The sequence below is a fragment of the Delphinapterus leucas genome, chromosome 17 (genome assembly GCF_059928025.1).
Source record: "Delphinapterus leucas isolate spDelLeu-1000000601 "Yukka" chromosome 17, BTC_Dleu_Yukka2, whole genome shotgun sequence".
Taxonomy (NCBI): Eukaryota; Metazoa; Chordata; class Mammalia; order Artiodactyla; family Monodontidae; genus Delphinapterus; species Delphinapterus leucas.
The window spans coordinates 810,193-828,131 of NC_143145.1; the positions used below are offsets into that span (position 1 = coordinate 810,193).

Sequence of the window (17,939 nt, forward strand, 5' to 3'; positions counted from 1 at the left end):
GGTGATGGTCTCTGAGCTGCCCCTCCCTCTGCAGGACGAGAAGGAACAGCTAAACGAGTACAGGGGGCACCTCTCGGGCCTGGCCAAGCGGGCCAAGGCCATCGTGCAGCTAAAGCCCCGCAACCCAGCGCACCCCGTGCGGGGCCGCGTGCCGCTGCTGGCCGTGTGCGACTACAAGCAGGTGGAGGTGAGGGCTTGGCCGAGCAGGGTGGGCCGGGCAGGGTGGGCATGGGTGTGGGTGGGGCCACGCTGCGATGCTCTGACTGCTTCAGGTGACCGTGCACAAGGGTGACGAGTGCCAGATGGTAGGCCCTGCGCAGCCATTCTACTGGAAGGTGCTCAGCAGCTCCCGCAGCGAGGCCACCGTGCCCTCCGTGTGCTTTCTTGTGCCCCCGCCCAACCAGGAGGCCCAGGAGGCCATCGCCAGGTGCGTGGTCCTGGGTATGCAGCTGGAGAGGGTGGTGTCGGGCGGGTCCCCGGACACCTCTGACTGTGCCCCGACCTGGCAGGCTGGAGGCCCAGCACCAGGCCTTGGTTGCGTTGTGGCACCAGCTGCACACGGAAATGAAGAGCCTTCTGGCGTGGCAGAGCCTCAGCCGCGACATGCAGCTCATCCGCTCCTGGTCCCTGGTCACGGTACGACCGCCCCGCTGGGCACTGTGGGTGGTGCCGGGCAGCAGGGGTCTTCCTGCGGCCACGCTCAGCCCTCGTGCCGTCTGCAGTTCCGCACGCTGAAACCAGAGGAGCAGCGCCAGGCCCTGCGAAGCCTGGAGCTGCACTACCAGGCCTTCCTGCGGGACAGCCAGGACGCCGCTGGCTTCGGGCCTGAGGACCGGCTGCAGGCTGAGCGCGAGTACGGCTCCTGCAGCCGCCACTACCAGCAACTGCTGCAGAGCCTGGAGCAGGGTAGGCGGTGCCGCCGGGTGGAGGGCGGGGCGGGGCGGCGGAGGGCGTGGCTGGGGCAGCCTGTGAGCTGGACGTGTCCGCAGACGAGCAGGAGTCGTCCCGCTGTCAGCGCTGCATCTCAGAGCTCAAGGACATCCGGCTGCAGCTGGAGGCCTGCGAGACGCGCACCGTGCACCGCCTGCGGCTGCCGCTGGACAAGGAGCCCGCGCGGGAGTGCGCTCAGCGCATCACCGAGCAGCAGGCAGGCCCCGTCCACCCCCCCACCCCACCCCCACCCCGTGCTGCACCCCACCCCGGCTTTGCACGCGTGCCGTGTGCTGGGCGTGCGGGCTCAGCTCGCCTCCTGCTCCGTCTCTCGTAGAAAGCACAGGCTGAGGTGGAGGGGCTGGGCAAGGGGGTTGCCCGGCTCTCTGCCGAGGCCGAGAAGGTTCTGGCCCTGCCCGAGCCGTCACCCGCTGCCCCCACTCTGCGTTCAGAGCTGGAGCTGACCCTGGGCAAGTTGGAGCAGGTCCGCAGCCTGTCCGCCATTTACCTGGAGAAGTGAGTGCACCTGACGGCGGCCGGGGGGCTGTGACCGAAGGGGCGTCTTGGGGAGTGTGTGGACTGGCAGGGCAACGGTGCCAACGAGGTGGGGTCCGCTGCGGGGTCTTGCCAAGGGATGGCCGGCATGGACCAGGGTGGGGGTCGCAGAGGTGGCCAGAGGGGTTCAGTCCTGGTGTGCCTTGGAGGCAGGGCTTCCCGATGACTGGATGTAGGGTGACAGGGATTGAGGGGCTATTAGAGGAGGACTTAGGGCCCCCCACCCGCGGGAGGACGGTCGGGGAGGGTCACTGATGTGGAAGGTGTGTGGGCAGAGGTGAGGGGCCGGGGCGCATCGCGGGGTAGGTCAGGACCGGGCATCCGGGGGCACCGGCAACCTTGGGGGAGGGGCTTCTTGGCGGAAGGTGGGGATGAGGCCCTGCGGAGAGTAGGCAGGGCGGGCAGGATGACACAGCAGAGGGCCAGGGTGCTGAGAGGGTCCCGATCCCCTCTCCCACAGGCCTTTCCGCCCCAGTGCCTCCCGGGGAACGCGGAGTCCTCACCAGGGCCCCTGCCTCCTCCTTGCCCCCGCCCCCAGACACGGGTACCTCTTTTTCCCTCATAGCGCATTTCAGGGTGCACACACTCACACGGCTCAAAGATCGCTTGCGGTAGCTTAGTGATAAACTCTCCACTGCTCCTCTCAGTCCCAACGTGATCTATCCTCCAAGGCCCTGGTCTTCGTTTCTGTCTCTTACCCAGCCTTCCTGCATGCACCCCACGTGCTGTCTGTGAGGAGAGTCCCTGTCAGGCACATGGTGTCCCCCTCACCCAGTCTGGGGGCTGGAAGGCTGACGGGGGCTCCCTTGGCCAGCACAACCTCCCTCCAGGACTCAGGCTGGAGCTGGAGCATCCCCGTGTCCGAGGTCCCCGACCACCTTCTGCCTACACGTGTACTCTCTTCTCCCTGGAGCCCGTGACCACAGGGGTCAGCTGGCCACCAGATCTGGGTTCCATGAGATCTGGGGTTCCACCAGGTCTGGGTTCCACCAGGTCTGGGGTTCCACCAGGTCTGGGGTTCCACCAGGTCCGGGTTCCACCAGGTCTGGGTTCCACCAGGTCTGGGGTTCCACCAAGTCCGGGTTCCACCATGGTGGCCTGGCTGCTTCCTCCAGGCCACCGCAGCCCCACTCTGAGCCCTGCTCTCCCGCAGGCTCAAGACCATCAGCCTGGTGATCCGCAGCACGCAGGGGGCTGAGGAGGTGCTCAGGGCCCGCGAGGAGCAGCTCAAGGAGGCCCAGGCCGTGCCCGCCACCCTCCCAGAGCTCGAGGCCACCAAGGCTGCGCTGAAGGTACCGCCACAGGCCCGCGCCCTGCCGTGAGGGCCCAGAGATGCCGGGGCCAGTGGCAGGGGCCTCAGGCTGAAACGGCACCCTCTTCTCTGACCCAACAGAAGCTTCGGGCCCAGGCGGAGGCGCAGCAGCCTGTGTTCGATGCCCTGCGGGACGAGCTGCGGGGGGCGCAGGAGGTGGGCGAGCGGCTGCAACAGCGACACGGCGAGCGGGACGTGGAGGTGGAGCGCTGGCGTGAGCGGGTCGCCCTGCTGCTGGAGCGCTGGCAGGCCGTGCTGGCCCAGACCGACGTGCGGCAGCGCGAGCTCGAGCAGCTGGGCCGCCAGCTGCGTTACTACCGCGAGAGCGCGGACCCGCTGGGCGCCTGGCTGCAGGACGCCAAGCAGAGGCAGGAGCAGATCCAGGCCGTGCCACTGGCCAACAGCCAGGCCGTGCGAGAGCAGCTGCGGCAGGAGAAGGTAGGTGGGCCCCGGCCGGGCGGGCGGGAGCGGGGCGGGGGCGTGGTGCGCCCTTTGGCTGCTGACCACCCTGCTTTCCCAGGCGCTGCTGGAAGATATCGAGCGCCACGGAGAGAAGGTGGAGGAGTGCCAGAGGTTTGCGAAGCAGTACATCAATGCCATCAAGGTGAGGCCTTTGCAGCCTCGTGTCCCAGGGGAGACGTGCAGGTGGTGGGCCTGGGACCTCAGGGGGGCCCCCCAGGCCAGGCCGTGCTGGGCAAACCCTGTGGGCAGGTTCAGGGGCAGGGTGGGCAGGGTGGGGAGGGCAGAGCTGGCGGCCAACCAGCGTGTCCCTGCAGGACTATGAGCTTCAGCTGGTCACGTACAAGGCACAGCTGGAGCCGGTGGCCTCACCAGCCAAGAAGCCCAAGGTCCAGTCGGGGTCCGAGAGTGTCATCCAGGAGGTGAGGCTGAGGGGCAGGGCTGGCGGGTGGGCTGGGCCTGAGTCAGCAGGGGCAGGGCTGACTCTGGGTGCCTCCTCCCTCCCACCCCCCAGTACGTGGACCTGCGTACCCGCTACAGTGAGCTGAGCACGCTCACGAGCCAGTACATCAAGTTCATCGGTGAGACTCTGCGGCGTATGGAGGAGGAGGAGGTATGACCCGCCGGGGTGGGAAGGCCATCCTGCTGCCCACCTTGCCCCAGATGTGGCCCCTAGGAGCCCGCCTGAGCTTTCCCCACGCCCTCCCCCCCCCAGCTCCCCGCAGCACGGCCTGTCCCCAGGCTCGCCTCACCTGCGGCCCAGCCCACCTTGGCCCGATGCTGCACTGCTCTCCCTGTGGTGGCTGGCACCTTCTCTTTCTCTTCTGTGTTGGCACTTGCCCCCACCAGGCGTCCCACCGGCTCTCCTGTGTGTGCCTCTTCGGGACTCTGCATCGGCCTCTTTGCTTGGCCACTTGCTCTGCAAGAACTTTGGGCTGTTGGGTCATGGGGGCTGGGGAGGGGTGCCCCGAGGTGCTTGGGTGAGGAAGGGTACCTTCCCCGTCTTGTTCCTCCTGCCTCCTGGGTGACCCCTCCGTCTGGCCTACCTGCAGCTTCCTCTCTGCTCAGAACCGCAGGCTATCGAGTCCCCCTTCCGAACTGGCTCAGATCTGCACTGATGTCCCACGCTGGCCACCCTGCCCCGCCGGGTCAGGGAGAGGGGCCCCGTGGCCAGAGCCAGGCCACCGGGCATTCAGCGGTGCTCAGGCAGGGCTGTATGGCGGGCGTGGCTCCCAGGCCCTGTGAGCCCCCTGCTTTGCTTGCTCTCGCGCTCTCTCTCTCTCTCTCTCTCTCTCTTTCTCCCCCTCCCCCCGCCCCCGTCTGTGTGTCTCTGTCGCCTGTCTGCGGGAAGAGGGGAGAACATCTGGGTCTCCTACCCCTGGGCTGGTGAGCACTGTGGGGCCAGGTTGCGCTCACTACCCCAAGTGCCCTGGGTGGGTGCACACAGCTTCCCTCGGCTGGGCCGGGACCTCTGTCCTCTCCCAACCCCTGCACCGCGCTGTCAGGGTGAGCTGTGGTGGCACCATGTCGTGTGCTGGGAGCACCTGCTCCGTGCTCACTCCTCTCTCCGGTTTTCTCCCTCTCTCTGCTGCGGCCGCAGAGGCTGGCTGAGCAGCAGCGGGCAGAGGAGCGGGAGCGATTGGCCGAGGTGGAGGCCGCGCTGGAGAAGCAGCGGCAGCTGGCCGAGGCGCACGCACAGGCGAAAGCGCTGGCAGAGCGCGAGGCCCAGGAGCTCCAGCGGCGCATGCAGGAGGAGGTGGCGCGCCGGGAGGAGGTGGCGGTGGATGCGCAGCAGCAGAAGCGCAGCATCCAGGAGGAGCTGCAGCACCTGCGGCAGAGCTCGGAGGCGGAGATTCAGGCCAAGGCCCGGCAGGTGGAGGCGGCCGAGCGCAGCCGGCTGCGGATCGAAGAGGAAATCCGCGTGGTGCGCCTCCAGCTGGAGGCCACCGAGCGCCAGCGCGGCGGGGCAGAGGGTGAGCTGCAGGCACTGCGTGCACGGGCAGAAGAGGCCGAGGCGCAGAAGCGGCAGGCCCAGGAGGAGGCGGAGCGCCTGCGGCGGCAGGTGCAAGACGAGACCCAGCGCAAGCGGCAGGCGGAGGCCGAGCTGGCCCTGCGTGTGCAGGCGGAGGCTGAGGCGGCTCGCGAGAAGCAGCGGGCCCTGCAGGCGCTGGAGGAGCTGCGGCTGCAGGCAGAGGAGGCAGAGCGGCGCCTGCGGCAGGCAGAGGCAGAGCGGGCACGCCAAGTGCAGGTGGCCCTGGAGACGGCGCAGCGCAGCGCCGAGGCAGAGCTGCAGAGCGAGCACGCCTCCTTCGCCGAGAAGACGGCGCAGCTGGAGCGCACCCTCAAGGAAGAGCACGTGGCCGTGGTGCAGCTGCGGGAGGAGGCCACGCGGCGGGCACAGCAGCAGGCCGAGGCCGAGCGCGCCCGCGCGGAGGCTGAGCGGGAGCTGGAGCGCTGGCAGCTGAAGGCCAACGAGGCGCTGCGGCTGCGGCTGCAGGCGGAGGAGGTGGCGCAGCAGAAGAGCCTGGCACAGGCCGAGGCGGAGAAGCAGAAGGAGGAGGCGGAGCGGGAGGCGCGGCGGCGCGGCAAGGCGGAGGAGCAGGCCGTGCGGCAGCGCGAGCTGGCCGAGCGGGAGCTGGAGAAGCAGCGGCAGCTGGCGGAGGGCACCGCGCAGCAGCGCCTGGCGGCGGAGCAGGAGCTGATCCGGCTGCGGGCCGAGACGGAGCAGGGGGAGCAGCAGCGGCAGCTGCTAGAGGAGGAGCTGGCGCGGCTGCAGCGGGAGGCGGCCGCGGCCACGCAGAAGCGCCAGGAGCTGGAGGCCGAGCTGGCCAACGTGCGGGCTGAGATGGAGGTGCTGCTGGCCAGCAAGGCGCGGGCCGAGGAGGAGTCACGCTCCACCAGCGAGAAGTCCAAGCAGAGGCTGGAAGCCGAGGCCGGCCGGTTCCGCACGCTGGCGGAGGAGGCCGCCCGCCTGCGCGCCCTGGCGGAGGAGGCCAAGCGGCAGCGGCAGCTGGCGGAGGACGATGCTGTGCGGCAGCGGGCGGAGGCAGAACGGGTGCTGGCCGAGAAGCTGGCCGCCATCAGCGAGGCCACGCGGCTCAAGACGGAGGCGGAGATTGCGCTCAAGGAGAAGGAGGCGGAGAACGAGCGCCTGCGGCGGCTGGCAGAAGACGAGGCTTTCCAGCGGCGGCTTCTGGAGGAGCAGGCGGCCCAGCACAAGGCCGACATCGAGGAGCGGCTGGCGCAGCTGCGCAAGGCGTCGGAGAGCGAGTTGGAGCGGCAGAAGGGGCTGGTGGAGGACACGCTGAGGCAGCGGCGGCAGGTGGAGGAGGAGATCCTGGCGCTCAAGGGGAGCTTTGAGAAGGCAGCCGCCGGCAAGGCGGAGCTGGAGCTGGAGCTGGGGCGGATCCGTGGCAACGCCGAGGACACGCTGCGCAGCAAGGAGCAGGCGGAGCAGGAGGCCGCCCGGCAGCGGCAGCTGGCGGCAGAGGAGCAGCGGCGGCGCCGCGAGGCCGAGGAGCGTGTGCAGAAGAGCCTGGCGGCCGAGGAGGAGGCCGCGCGGCAACGGAAGGCCGCACTGGAGGAGGTGGAGCGGCTCAAGGCCAAGGTGGAGGAAGCACGGCGCCTGCGTGAGCGAGCAGAGCAGGAGTCGGCTCGGCAGCTGCAGCTGGCCCAGGAGGCCGCCCAGAAGCGGCTGCAGGCGGAGGAAAAGGCGCACGCGTTCGCAGTGCGGCAGAAGGAGCAGGAGCTGCAGCAGACGCTCCAGCAGGAGCAGAGCATGCTGGAGCGTCTGCGCAGTGAGGCCGAGGCGGCCCGGAGGGCAGCAGAGGAGGCAGAGGCGGCGCGGGAGCGGGCCGAGCACGAGGCGGCGCAGTCCCGGCGGCAAGTGGAGGAGGCAGAGCGGCTGAAGCAGTCGGCGGAGGCGCAGGCGCAGGTGCAGGCGCAGGCGCAGGCTGCCGCGGAGAAGCTGCGCAAGGAAGCCGAGCAGGAGGCGGCGCGGCGGGCGCAGGCGGAGCAGGTGGCCCTGCGGCAGAAGCAGGCGGCCGACGCCGAGATGGAGAAGCACAAGCAGTTCGCTGAGCAGGCGCTGCGGCAGAAGGCGCAGGTAGAGCAGGAGCTGACGGCTCTGCGGCTGCAGCTGGAGGAGACCGACCACCAGAAGAGCATCCTGGACGAGGAGCTGCAGCGACTGAAGGCGGAGGTGACGGAGGCGGCCCGCCAGCGCGGCCAGGTGGAGGAAGAGCTGTTCTCGCTGCGCGTGCAGATGGAGGAGCTGGGCAAGCTCAAGGCCCGCATCGAGGCGGAGAACCGCGCGCTCGTTCTGCGCGACAAGGACAACACGCAGCGCCTCCTGCAGGAGGAGGCGGAGAAGATGAAGCAGGTGGCGGAGGAGGCCGCGCGGCTGAGCGTGGCGGCCCAGGAGGCGGCGCGGCTGCGGCAGCTGGCGGAGGAAGACCTGGTTCAGCAGCGGGCCCTGGCAGAGAAGATGCTCAAGGAGAAGATGCAGGCGGTGCAGGAGGCCACGCGGCTCAAGGCGGAGGCAGAGCTGCTGCAGCAGCAGAAGGAGCTCGCCCAAGAGCAGGCCCGGCGGCTGCAGGAGGACAAGGAACAGATGGCGCAGCAGCTGGCACAGGAGACGCAGGGCTTCCAGAAGACTCTGGAGACGGAGCGGCAGCGGCAGCTGGAGATGAGTGCCGAGGCGGAGCGGCTCAGGCTGCGCGTGGCCGAGATGAGCCGGGCTCAGGCCCGTGCGGAGGAGGACGCCCAGCGCTTCCGGAAGCAGGCGGAGGAGATAGGCGACAGGCTGTACCGCACGGAGCTCGCCACGCAGGAGAAGGTGACGCTGGTGCAGACGCTCGAGACCCAGCGGCAACAAAGTGACCAGGATGCCGAGCGCCTGCGGGAGGCCATCGCGGAGCTGGAGCGCGAGAAGGACAAGCTCAAGCAGGAGGCGCAGCTGCTGCAGCTCAAGTCAGAGGAGGTATCTCCCCGCGCGTGGGCAGGGATCGGGGGCGGGGTCTGCTCTCAGGCAGGTGCTCCCGGGGGCCCGCGTGTCCCTGACTGCCTCCTCCCCCTTCGCAGATGCAGGTGGTGCGGCAGGAGCAGCTGCTTCAGGAGACCCAGGCCCTGCAGCAGAGCTTCCTCTCCGAGAAGGACAGCCTGCTGCAGCGGGAGCACCTCATCGAGCAGGAGAAGGCCAAGCTGGAGCAGCTCTTCCAGGACGAGGTGGCCAAGGCGCAGCAGCTGCGTGAGGAGCAGCAGCGGCAGCAGCAGAAGCTGCAGCAGGAGAAGGAGCAGCTGGCGGCCAGCATGGAGGAGGCCCGGCGGCGGCAGCGTGAGGCCGAGGAGGGGGTGCGGCGCAAGCAAGAGGAGCTGCGGTGCCTGGAGCTGCAGCGGCAGGAGCAGGAGAAGCTGCTGGCGGAGGAGAACCAGAGGCTGCGTGAGCGGCTGCAGCACCTGGAGGAGGAGCGCCGGGCTGCACTGGCCCACCCGGGGGAGGTCGCTCCCTCTCAGGCCGCGGCCGCCAGAGCCCTGCCCAATGGCCAGGACGCAGCCGACGGCCCGGCCGCCGTGGCAGAGCCTGAGCACGCCTTTGACGGCCTTCGGCAGAAGGTGCCGGCCCAGCGGCTGCAGGAGGCGGGCATCCTGAGCGCAGAGGAGCTCCAGCGGCTGGCGCAGGGCCGCACCACGGTGGCTGAGCTCGCTCAGCGGGAGGACGTGCGCCACTACCTGCAGGGCCGCAGCAGCATCGCCGGGTTGCTGCTGAAGCCCGCCGACGAGAAGCTGAGCATCTACGCGGCCCTGAGGAGGCACCTGCTGAGCCCGGGCACGGCCCTCATCCTGCTCGAGGCCCAGGCGGCCTCAGGCTTCCTCCTGGACCCCGTGCGGAACAGGCGGCTGGCCGTCAACGAGGCCGTGAAGGAGGGCGTCGTGGGCCCTGAGCTACACCACAAGCTGCTGGCGGCCGAGCGCGCCGTCACCGGCTACAAGGACCCCTACACCGGGGAGCAGATCTCCCTCTTCCAGGCCATGAAGAAGGACCTCATCGTCCGGGAGCACGGCATCCGCCTGCTGGAGGCCCAGATCGCCACGGGCGGCATCATCGACCCCGTGCACAGCCACCGCCTGCCCGTGGACGTGGCCTACCGGCGCGGCTACTTCGACGAGGAGATGAACCGCGTCCTGCAGGACCCCAGCGATGACACCAAGGGCTTCTTCGACCCCAACACGCACGAGAACCTCACTTACCTGCAGCTGCTGGAGCGCTGCGTGGAGGACCCCGAGACGGGCCTGCGGCTCCTGCTGCTCACGGACCAGGCTGCCAAGGGTGGTGAGCTGGTCTACACCGACTCAGAGGCCCGGGACGTGTTTGAGAAGGCCACCGTGTCCGCTCCGTTCGGCAAGTTCCAGGGCAGGACGGTGACCATCTGGGAGCTCATCAACTCCGAGTACTTCACGGCCGAGCAGCGACGGGACCTGCTGCGGCAGTTCCGCACGGGCAAGGTCACCGTGGAGAAGATTATCAGGATCGTCATCACCGTGGTCGAGGAGCATGAACAGAAGGGCCAGCTCTGCTTCGAGGGCCTGCGTGCCCTGGTCCCTGCTGCGGAGCTGCTCGAGAGCAGGGTCATTGACCGTGAGCTCTTCCGCCAGCTGCAGCAGGGCGAGCGCTCCGTGCAGGAGGTAGCCGAGGTGGAGGCCGTGCGGAGGGCCCTGCGGGGCTCCGGCGTCATCGCGGGTGTGTGGCTAGAGGAGGCAGGGCAGAAGCTGAGCATCTACGAGGCCCTGAGGAAAGATCTGCTGCGGCCAGAGGCGGCTGTGGCCCTGCTGGAGGCCCAGGCCGGCACCGGGCACATCATCGACCCCACCACCAGCGCACGGCTGACTGTGGACGAGGCAGTGCGCGCCGGCCTCGTGGGGCCCGAGCTACACGAGAAGCTGCTGTCGGCCGAGAAGGCTGTGACAGGCTACAAGGACCCGTACTCAGGGCAGAGCGTGTCCCTGTTCCAGGCCCTGAAGAAGGGTCTCATCCCCAGGGAGCAGGGCCTGCGTCTGCTGGACGCCCAGCTGTCCACAGGTGGCATCGTGGACCCCAGCAAGAGCCACCGTGTGCCCCTGGACGTCGCCTGTGCCCGGGGCTACCTGGATAAGGAGACCAGCACCGCCCTTTCAGCACCCGAGGACAACGCCAAGACCTACTACGAACCCCGTACGTGGCAGCCCGTCACCTACAGCCACCTCCAGCAGCAGTGCCGCCCCGACCAGCTGACGGGGCTGAGCCTGCTGCCGCTCTCGGAGGAGGCTGCCCGGGCCCGGCAGCAGGAGCTCTACTCCGAGCTCCAGGCCCATGAGGCCTTCCAGAAGGCCACCGTCGAGGTCCCCGTGGGCAGCTTCCAGGGCAGGACGGTGACAGTGTGGGAGCTCATCAGCTCCGAGTACTTCACAGCCGAGCAGCGGCAGGAGCTGCTGCGCCAGTTCCGCACGGGCAAGGTCACCGTGGAGAAGGTCATCAAGATCCTCATCACCATCGTGGAGGAAGTGGAGACCGTGCGGCAGGAGAGGCTCTCTTTCAGTGGCCTCCGAGCCCCTGTGCCGGCCAGCGAGCTCCTGGCCGCCGGGGTCCTCAACAGCACCCAGTATGAGCAGCTCAAGGACGGCAAGACGTCAGTCAAGGACCTCTCGGAGCTGGACTCGGTGCGGACACTCCTCCAGGGGAGCGGCTGCCTTGCTGGCGTCTACCTGGAGGACTCCAAAGAGAAGGTGACCATCTACGAGGCCATGCGGCGCGGCCTGCTCAGGCCCAGCACCGCCACCCTCCTGCTTGAGGCCCAGGCAGCCACTGGCTTTCTGGTGGACCCTGTGCGGAACCAGCGTCTGTACGTGCACGAGGCCGTGAAGGCTGGTGTCGTGGGCCCTGAGCTGCACGAGAAGCTGCTGTCGGCTGAGAAGGCCGTGACGGGCTACAAGGATCCCTACTCAGGCAGCACCATCTCTCTCTTCCAGGCCATGAAGAAGGGCCTGGTCCTCAGGGAGCATGGCATCCGCCTGCTGGAGGCCCAGATCGCCACGGGCGGCATCATCGACCCCGTGCACAGCCACCGCCTGCCCGTGGACGTGGCCTACCGGCGCGGCTACTTCGACGACGAGATGAACCGCGTCCTGCAGGACCCCAGTGACGACACCAAGGGCTTCTTCGACCCCAACACGCATGAGAACCTCACCTACGTGCAGCTGCTGGAGCGCTGCGTGGAGGACCCTGAGACGGGCCTGCGGCTCCTGCCGCTGAAAGGGGCAGAGAAAGCAGAGGTGGTGGAGACCACGCGGGTGTACACCGAGGAGGAGACCCGGAGGGCCTTCGAGGAGACAGAGATCAACATCCCTGGGAGCGGTAGCCACAGTGGCTCCACCATGTCCCTGTGGGAGGTGATGCAGTCGGACCTGATCCCCCAGGAGCAGCGGGCCCAGCTGCTGGCCGACTTCCAGGCCGGCCGCGTGACGAAGGAGCGTATGATCATCATCGTCATCGAGATCATCGAGAAAACCGAGGTAGTCCGCTCACAGAGCCTGGCCTCCTATGGCCACGTCGGCCGCCGCATCACCGCCGAGAACCTGTACGAGGCCCGGGTCATCTCCCGCGAGTCCTACGGCCTGCTCCGGGAGGGCACCAGGAGCCTCCACGAGGTGCTGGAGGCCGAGTCCGCCTGGCACTACCTCTACGGCACGGGTTGTGTGGCCGGCATCTACCGGTCCAGCTCCAGGCAGACGCTGACCATCTACCAGGCCCTCAAGAAGGGGCAGCTGAGTGCTGAGGTGGCCCGCCAGCTACTAGAGGCACAAGCGGCCACGGGCTTCCTGCTGGACCCGGTGAAGGGCGAGCGGCTGGCCGTGGATGAGGCCGTGCGGAAGGGCCTGGTGGGCCCCGAGCTGCACGACCGGCTGCTGTCAGCTGAGCGGGCCGTGACCGGCTACCGTGACCCCTACACGGAGCAGACCATCTCGCTCTTCCAGGCCATGAAGAAGGACCTGATCCCCACCGAGGAGGCCCTGCGGCTGCTGGACGCTCAGCTGGCCACGGGCGGCATCATCGACCCGCGTCTAGGCTTCCACCTCCCGTTGGAGGTGGCCTACCAGCGCGGCTACCTCGACAAGGACACGCACGACCGGCTGTCAGAGCCCAGCGAGGTGCGCAGCTACGTGGACCCCTCCACAGACGAGCGCCTCAGCTACACGCAGCTGCTCCGGCGGTGCCGCCGCGACGAGGCCAGCGGCCAGCTCCTCTTGCCGCTCGCGGATGCCCGCAAGCTGACCTTCCGCGGCCTGCGCAAGCAGATCACGGTAGAGGAGCTGGTGCGCTCACAGGTCATGGACGAGGCCACGGCGCTGCGGCTGCAGGAGGGCCTGACCTCCGTCGAGGAGGTCTCCAAGAACCTGCAGAAGTTCCTCGAGGGCACCAGCAGCATCGCCGGCGTCCTCGTCGATGCCACCAAGGAGCGGCTGTCGGTGTACCAGGCCATGAAGAAGGGCATCATTCGCCCCGGCACGGCCTTCGAGCTCCTGGAGGCACAGGCGGCCACCGGCTACGTCATCGACCCCATCAAGGGGCTCAAGCTAACCGTGGAGGAGGCCGTGCGCGTGGGCATCGTGGGTCCCGAGTTTAAGGACAAGCTGCTGTCGGCCGAGCGTGCCGTCACCGGCTACAAGGACCCCTACTCCGGGAAGCTCATCTCCCTCTTCCAGGCCATGAAGAAGGGTCTGATCCTGAAGGACCACGGCATCCGGCTGCTGGAGGCCCAGATCGCCACGGGCGGCATCATCGACCCCGAGGAGAGCCACCGCCTGCCCGTGGACGTGGCCTACCAGCGCGGCCTCTTTGACGAGGAGATGAATGAGATCCTGACCGACCCCTCGGACGACACCAAGGGCTTCTTTGACCCCAACACGGAGGAGAACCTCACCTACCTGCAGCTGATGGAGCGCTGCGTCACTGACCCCCAGACGGGGCTGCGGCTCCTGCCGCTGAAGGAGAAGAAGCGGGAGCGGAAGACATCCTCTAAGTCCTCGGTGCGCAAGCGGCGTGTGGTCATCGTGGACCCGGAGACGGGCAAGGAGATGTCGGTGTACGAGGCCTACCGCAAGGGCCTTATCGACCACCAGACCTACCTGGAGCTGTCCGAGCAGGAGTGCGAGTGGGAGGAGATCACCATCTCCTCATCGGACGGCGTGGTCAAGTCCATGATCATCGACCGCCGCTCGGGCCGCCAGTACGACATCGATGAGGCCATCGCCAAGAGCCTCATCGACCGCTCGGCGCTGGACCAGTACCGCGCCGGCACGCTCTCCATCGCCGAGTTCGCCGACATGCTCTCAGGCAACGCCGGCGGCTTCCGCTCACGCTCATCCTCCGTGGGGTCCTCCTCTTCCTACCCTATCAGCCCCGCTGTTTCCAGGACCCAGCTGGTCTCCTGGTCCGACCCCACCGAGGAGACGGGCCCCGTGGCTGGCATCCTGGACACGGAGACGCTGGAGAAGGTGTCTATCACGGAGGCCATGCACCGCAACCTGGTGGACAACATCACTGGGCAGCGTTTGCTGGAGGCGCAGGCCTGCACCGGGGGCATCATCGACCCCAGCACCGGCGAGCGCTTCCCCGTCACCGACGCCGTCAACAAGGGCCTGGTGGACAAGATCATGGTGGACCGCATCAACCTGGCCCAGAAGGCCTTCTGCGGCTTCGAGGACCCACGCACCAAGACCAAGATGTCGGCCGCCCAGGCCCTGAAGAAGGGCTGGCTCTACTACGAGGCGGGCCAGCGCTTCCTGGAGGTGCAGTACCTGACGGGCGGCCTCATCGAGCCCGACACGCCAGGCCGCGTGGCCCTGGACGAGGCCCTGCAGCGCGGCACCGTGGATGCCCGCACCGCCCAGAAGCTGCGCGACGTTAGCGCCTACTCCAAGTACCTCACCTGCCCCAAGACCAAGCTCAAGATCTCCTACAAGGACGCGCTGGACCGCAGCATGGTGGAGGAGGGCACAGGCCTGCGGCTGCTGGAGGCTGCCGCCCAGTCCAGCAAGGGCTACTACAGCCCCTACAGCATCAGCGGCTCCGGCTCCGCGGCCGGCTCGCGCTCCAGCTCGCGCACCGGCTCCCGGGCTGGGTCCCGTCGCGGCAGCTTTGACGCCACCGGCTCGGGCTTCTCTATGACCTTCTCTTCCTCGTCCTACTCGTCCTCAGGCTATGGCCGCCGCTACGCCTCGGGGCCCGCGCCCTCCGCGGGGGGCCCCGAGTCAGCGGCAGCCTGACCCCTTCCTGCACCCTGCCTCCCGCTCTGCATGTGGCCAGACTCCCCGCCCAGGTGCTGGGGTCTTTAATGTTTCAAGGTGTCTTCCTCCTAAGCGGTGCCTAAAGTTTAACCAAAAAGTACAGACTAACACGTTAACATGCATCTGTTGTCCAGACAGCCTGTCTCTTGGGGGCCAGGGCCAGTCCAGCCCCACTGACCACCTTGCGCCCCCAACCACCCCCCCACCGCAGGTCTCCCCGCTTCTCTTTACCTGCCACTCACCACAGCCAGGTGCCTTGGAGGGTCCAGAGCTGGGCCCCCAACTCAGCCCTCTCATCTCCCCAGGGGGGTTCCATCTGGGCGAGGTTCCCCCAGCCCTGTAGGCCGGCCCCACCCAACCCCCAGCCACCTGCTCGGGCAGCAGGCATCGGCCCCGCCAGTAGCAGGGCCCTCAGCGCCAGCGTTTTCTCCCGTTTCCGGGAGTGACCTGCTTGCTCAGTGGGCCTTGCTGGGGAGGGAGGGAGGGAGTCCTGGGTCAGCCATCTCTTCTAGGCTGCCCAGGGAAGCCCCTTCCCCATGGGAAGATGAGGGTCCAGTCTGCAGACCCAGCTGGCCCGGGCCAGGCCCAGCCTGTTCCCGGCTCCATTCCCAGCCCCCAACCTGCGCCCGAGACCCCACGCCTCTGGCTTCAGCCTTCCAGCCTCAGCTCCCTAGTAAGTGCCTTCTGTGTCCCCCTTCGCACCCCAGGCCCCGAGGACCCAGACCTGGGGTGGGAGACAGACCCTCCTGGTGAAAGGCTCACCACTGCCCAGCTCTTGGGCGTGCCGGCCGGGAATGACTGGGCTTCTGCAGGCCTCTTGCCCTCCGTGGGCCCACTGTCCCCTGGAACCTGTGGAGCCCCACCCTGGGTGCTGCCTGCCTGCCTCTCCCAGGGCTCCTCAATCCCTGTGTTGGGCCTGGGGACAAGGCAGCCCAGCCCGGTGCCACCAGTCCTGTTCCATCCAGCCCCGCGCCCTGGTGGCTTCCGCCCCCGCCTCTGCTCTCCGACTGAGCTTTGCACGTCCCACTAACCCAGGTAGGTGGCGGGTGGAGGCCCAGGCTTCGGCTGCCTCTGAGGACAGAACACTAACCCGACCACGGTGGGCCTGCGCGCTCGCCCAAATAAAAGCAATTCCAACTTTCCCGCGGGTCCTGTCTCACTTTTTGTCCTGAGGTCATCTTGTGTGTTGGGCTAAGGGGGTGCTGCAGCCCCAGGCTCTGAGCTTGGCCACTGTGTCCTGGCCTGGGGCAGAAGAACCGGGTCTCGTGAAGACGCTGGCCGGGGGCTGCACCCCTCAGAGAAACCCAGGCTGAGTGATCCAGAGCGTAGGGCGAGGTGGAGGCCGGGCTGGCTGGGGCCTGCTCAGCCCAGGTGGTGACCTGTCCCTCGGCCCAGCCCCCCAGGCTGGGTTTGTGATTGGCGCTTACGTCTGAGACGGGGGTCTTACGTGCCCTTCGGTCGGTCATTGACTGTGTGGAAGAGGCAGCGTGACCCCTGGGTAAGTTGGTCCGTGTCGGCCAAGGGTAACCCTCCAGAGAAGGGTGCGGTCACGAGCCTGAGCGGCGGCCGGTGGAGGAGGGTGAGTGGGGCAAGCCACAGCCCCGGTGAGCCACTGGCTCTGAGGCCATGAGGCCCTGACCGATGCCATCTCCCTGCTTTGCCCCAGGGGGGTGGCTCCTCATCCTTGGGGGTCTAAAGTCCTGGTTACCCAGCCCTTGTCGGGCTCTGCTCTCTTGCCCACTTGCAGTTAAACCTGGGCGTGGAAGTACCGAGATGCCCGGGGCAGCAGCCCTGCCTCCATGGGTGGTCAGGGTCCTCCCGGCCAGGATGGTGCCCACCTGGCCTGCTGGTCTACGGCAACGAGCAGCCGCCTGGCCAGGTGGTAGCCGTGGCTGTGAATTGAGTGGGACACTCCCGCCACGCCCCGGGTGGCCATGTTTTCCTTCGCCGACCAGGACCGCAAGGGACTCACAGCCTGAAGTTGCAGGGACGAGAAGCACCTGCACCGCGGCGGGTCCCGGAGCCTGTTGGGGCTGGGCCGCTTCTGCTTCCACTCCTGGGTTCCCAGACCCGGTGGGCCGCCTTCTGGGGTCATTGACTCAAGGTCACGCCCACATCCGGAAGGATGGTGCTGCAGTCCCTCAGGGTGTCAGCTACTTCCTTATGAGGCCGTCCAACATTCTGCCAGGCCAGCAGCTTCCTGTAGGCCTGGAGCCCTGCGGTACCCCCATGCCAGAAGAGGGGTCTGAGGTCCAAGGTGATGTTTTGCAGGAACCCGCAGGTAGGCTGAGAGGCAAAGGCAGCCGAGCTGAAGTGGTCAGTGTCCCTCTTGCTGGGTGGCCTCGGGCCAGGCTGGGAGGGGGTGTGTCGCCAGCCTGTGCTTGCTGGGCCGGCGCGGTTGTGAGCCTGGCACCCATTGGGCAAGTCCTGCGGTCCGTGGGCGGCTCAGTGGCTCCTCACGCCGCTCCCAGCAGACGTCAGCACGTGATGCAAGACCTCACTCCCGTGGCCGCCAGCCCCTCGTTCCCATCCTCCACCCCTGATGCTCTCAGGCCCTGACCAGCCAGCCCGGCCGTTCCTCCTGGCCACCCGGGAGCCGCTGTCCTCTCCGCTCCGGGGGTCACCCAGTGCACTGCAGAAGCTCCAGCCAGGGGTTTCCTCAGCCACTGTTGGCAGCCCCGAGTGGGGCTGTGCCTGCGTGCGGCCTGACATACCACACGTGCCATGGTGCACCCGGCCAGGCCTCCTCCTCCGTGCCCTCGTGGGGACCCTCTGCAAGGCTGTGGTCTGGCAGTAGTGGGGGAAGTGGTGGTGCGGGCCACCTGCTCATGTAGCCCTCTGGCTCTGCGTGAGCCAGGGCCTGGCGTCCACTCCCCCTTACCCTAAGCCCTCGCCCAGCCCGCCAACTGTGTGTCGGTGGGTCTCAGGGCACCAGCTCCAGACGGGAGCTGTGGTCGCACCCACCCACGTCCTGTGGTCAGATGTGCAGCCCCCCAGCCCCAGGAGCACTCTAGGAACAGCTCTGTGGGGTCCGCACGTGCTCTGTCCTCACTTCAGAGCTGGGGCTCTCCTTTGGGGCCTCGCCGGAGACCCCACATCATGTTCTTGCTGCCGGGGCTGCCACAACAAATACCACAGGATAGGGGCTTTTAAATGACAGAAATGTACTTCTCAGTTCTGGAAGCCGAAGTCTGCGATCAGCTTGTCAGCAGGGAGGGATGGGAATTCCCTGGCGGTCCAGTGGTTAGGACTCCGCGCTCTCGCTGCTGAGGGCCCGGGTTCGATCCCTGGTCGGGGAACTAAGATCCCACAAGCAGCGCAGTGCAACCAAAAAAAAAAAAAAAACAGGCAGCAGGGCTGG

The 17,939-nt window shown here is 67.8% G+C and overlaps 1 protein-coding gene across 11 annotated transcripts in view; it reads left to right on the forward strand.

Moving 5' to 3' along the window:
- Positions 1-15,719, forward strand: part of PLEC (plectin) — a 58,523-nt gene extending 42,804 nt beyond the window's left edge. For 10 of the 11 annotated variants that reach the window (XM_089898422.1, XM_089898423.1, XM_089898424.1 and 7 more), the window contains 13 exons: positions 35-187; positions 273-427; positions 510-636; positions 723-906; positions 990-1,147; positions 1,268-1,446; positions 2,639-2,777; positions 2,879-3,235; positions 3,318-3,401; positions 3,574-3,678; positions 3,771-3,869; positions 4,857-8,237; positions 8,339-15,719. In XM_089898422.1, the coding sequence (XP_089754548.1) occupies positions 35-187; positions 273-427; positions 510-636; positions 723-906; positions 990-1,147; positions 1,268-1,446; positions 2,639-2,777; positions 2,879-3,235; positions 3,318-3,401; positions 3,574-3,678; positions 3,771-3,869; positions 4,857-8,237; positions 8,339-14,557 (11,340 nt within the window). In that variant the 3' untranslated portion in view covers positions 14,558-15,719. The remainder of the gene's footprint in view (positions 1-34; positions 188-272; positions 428-509; positions 637-722; positions 907-989; positions 1,148-1,267; positions 1,447-2,638; positions 2,778-2,878; positions 3,236-3,317; positions 3,402-3,573; positions 3,679-3,770; positions 3,870-4,856; positions 8,238-8,338) is intronic. The other variant, XM_089898427.1, reaches the window with a different exon arrangement.
- The last annotated feature ends 2,220 nt before the right edge of the window (positions 15,720-17,939 follow it).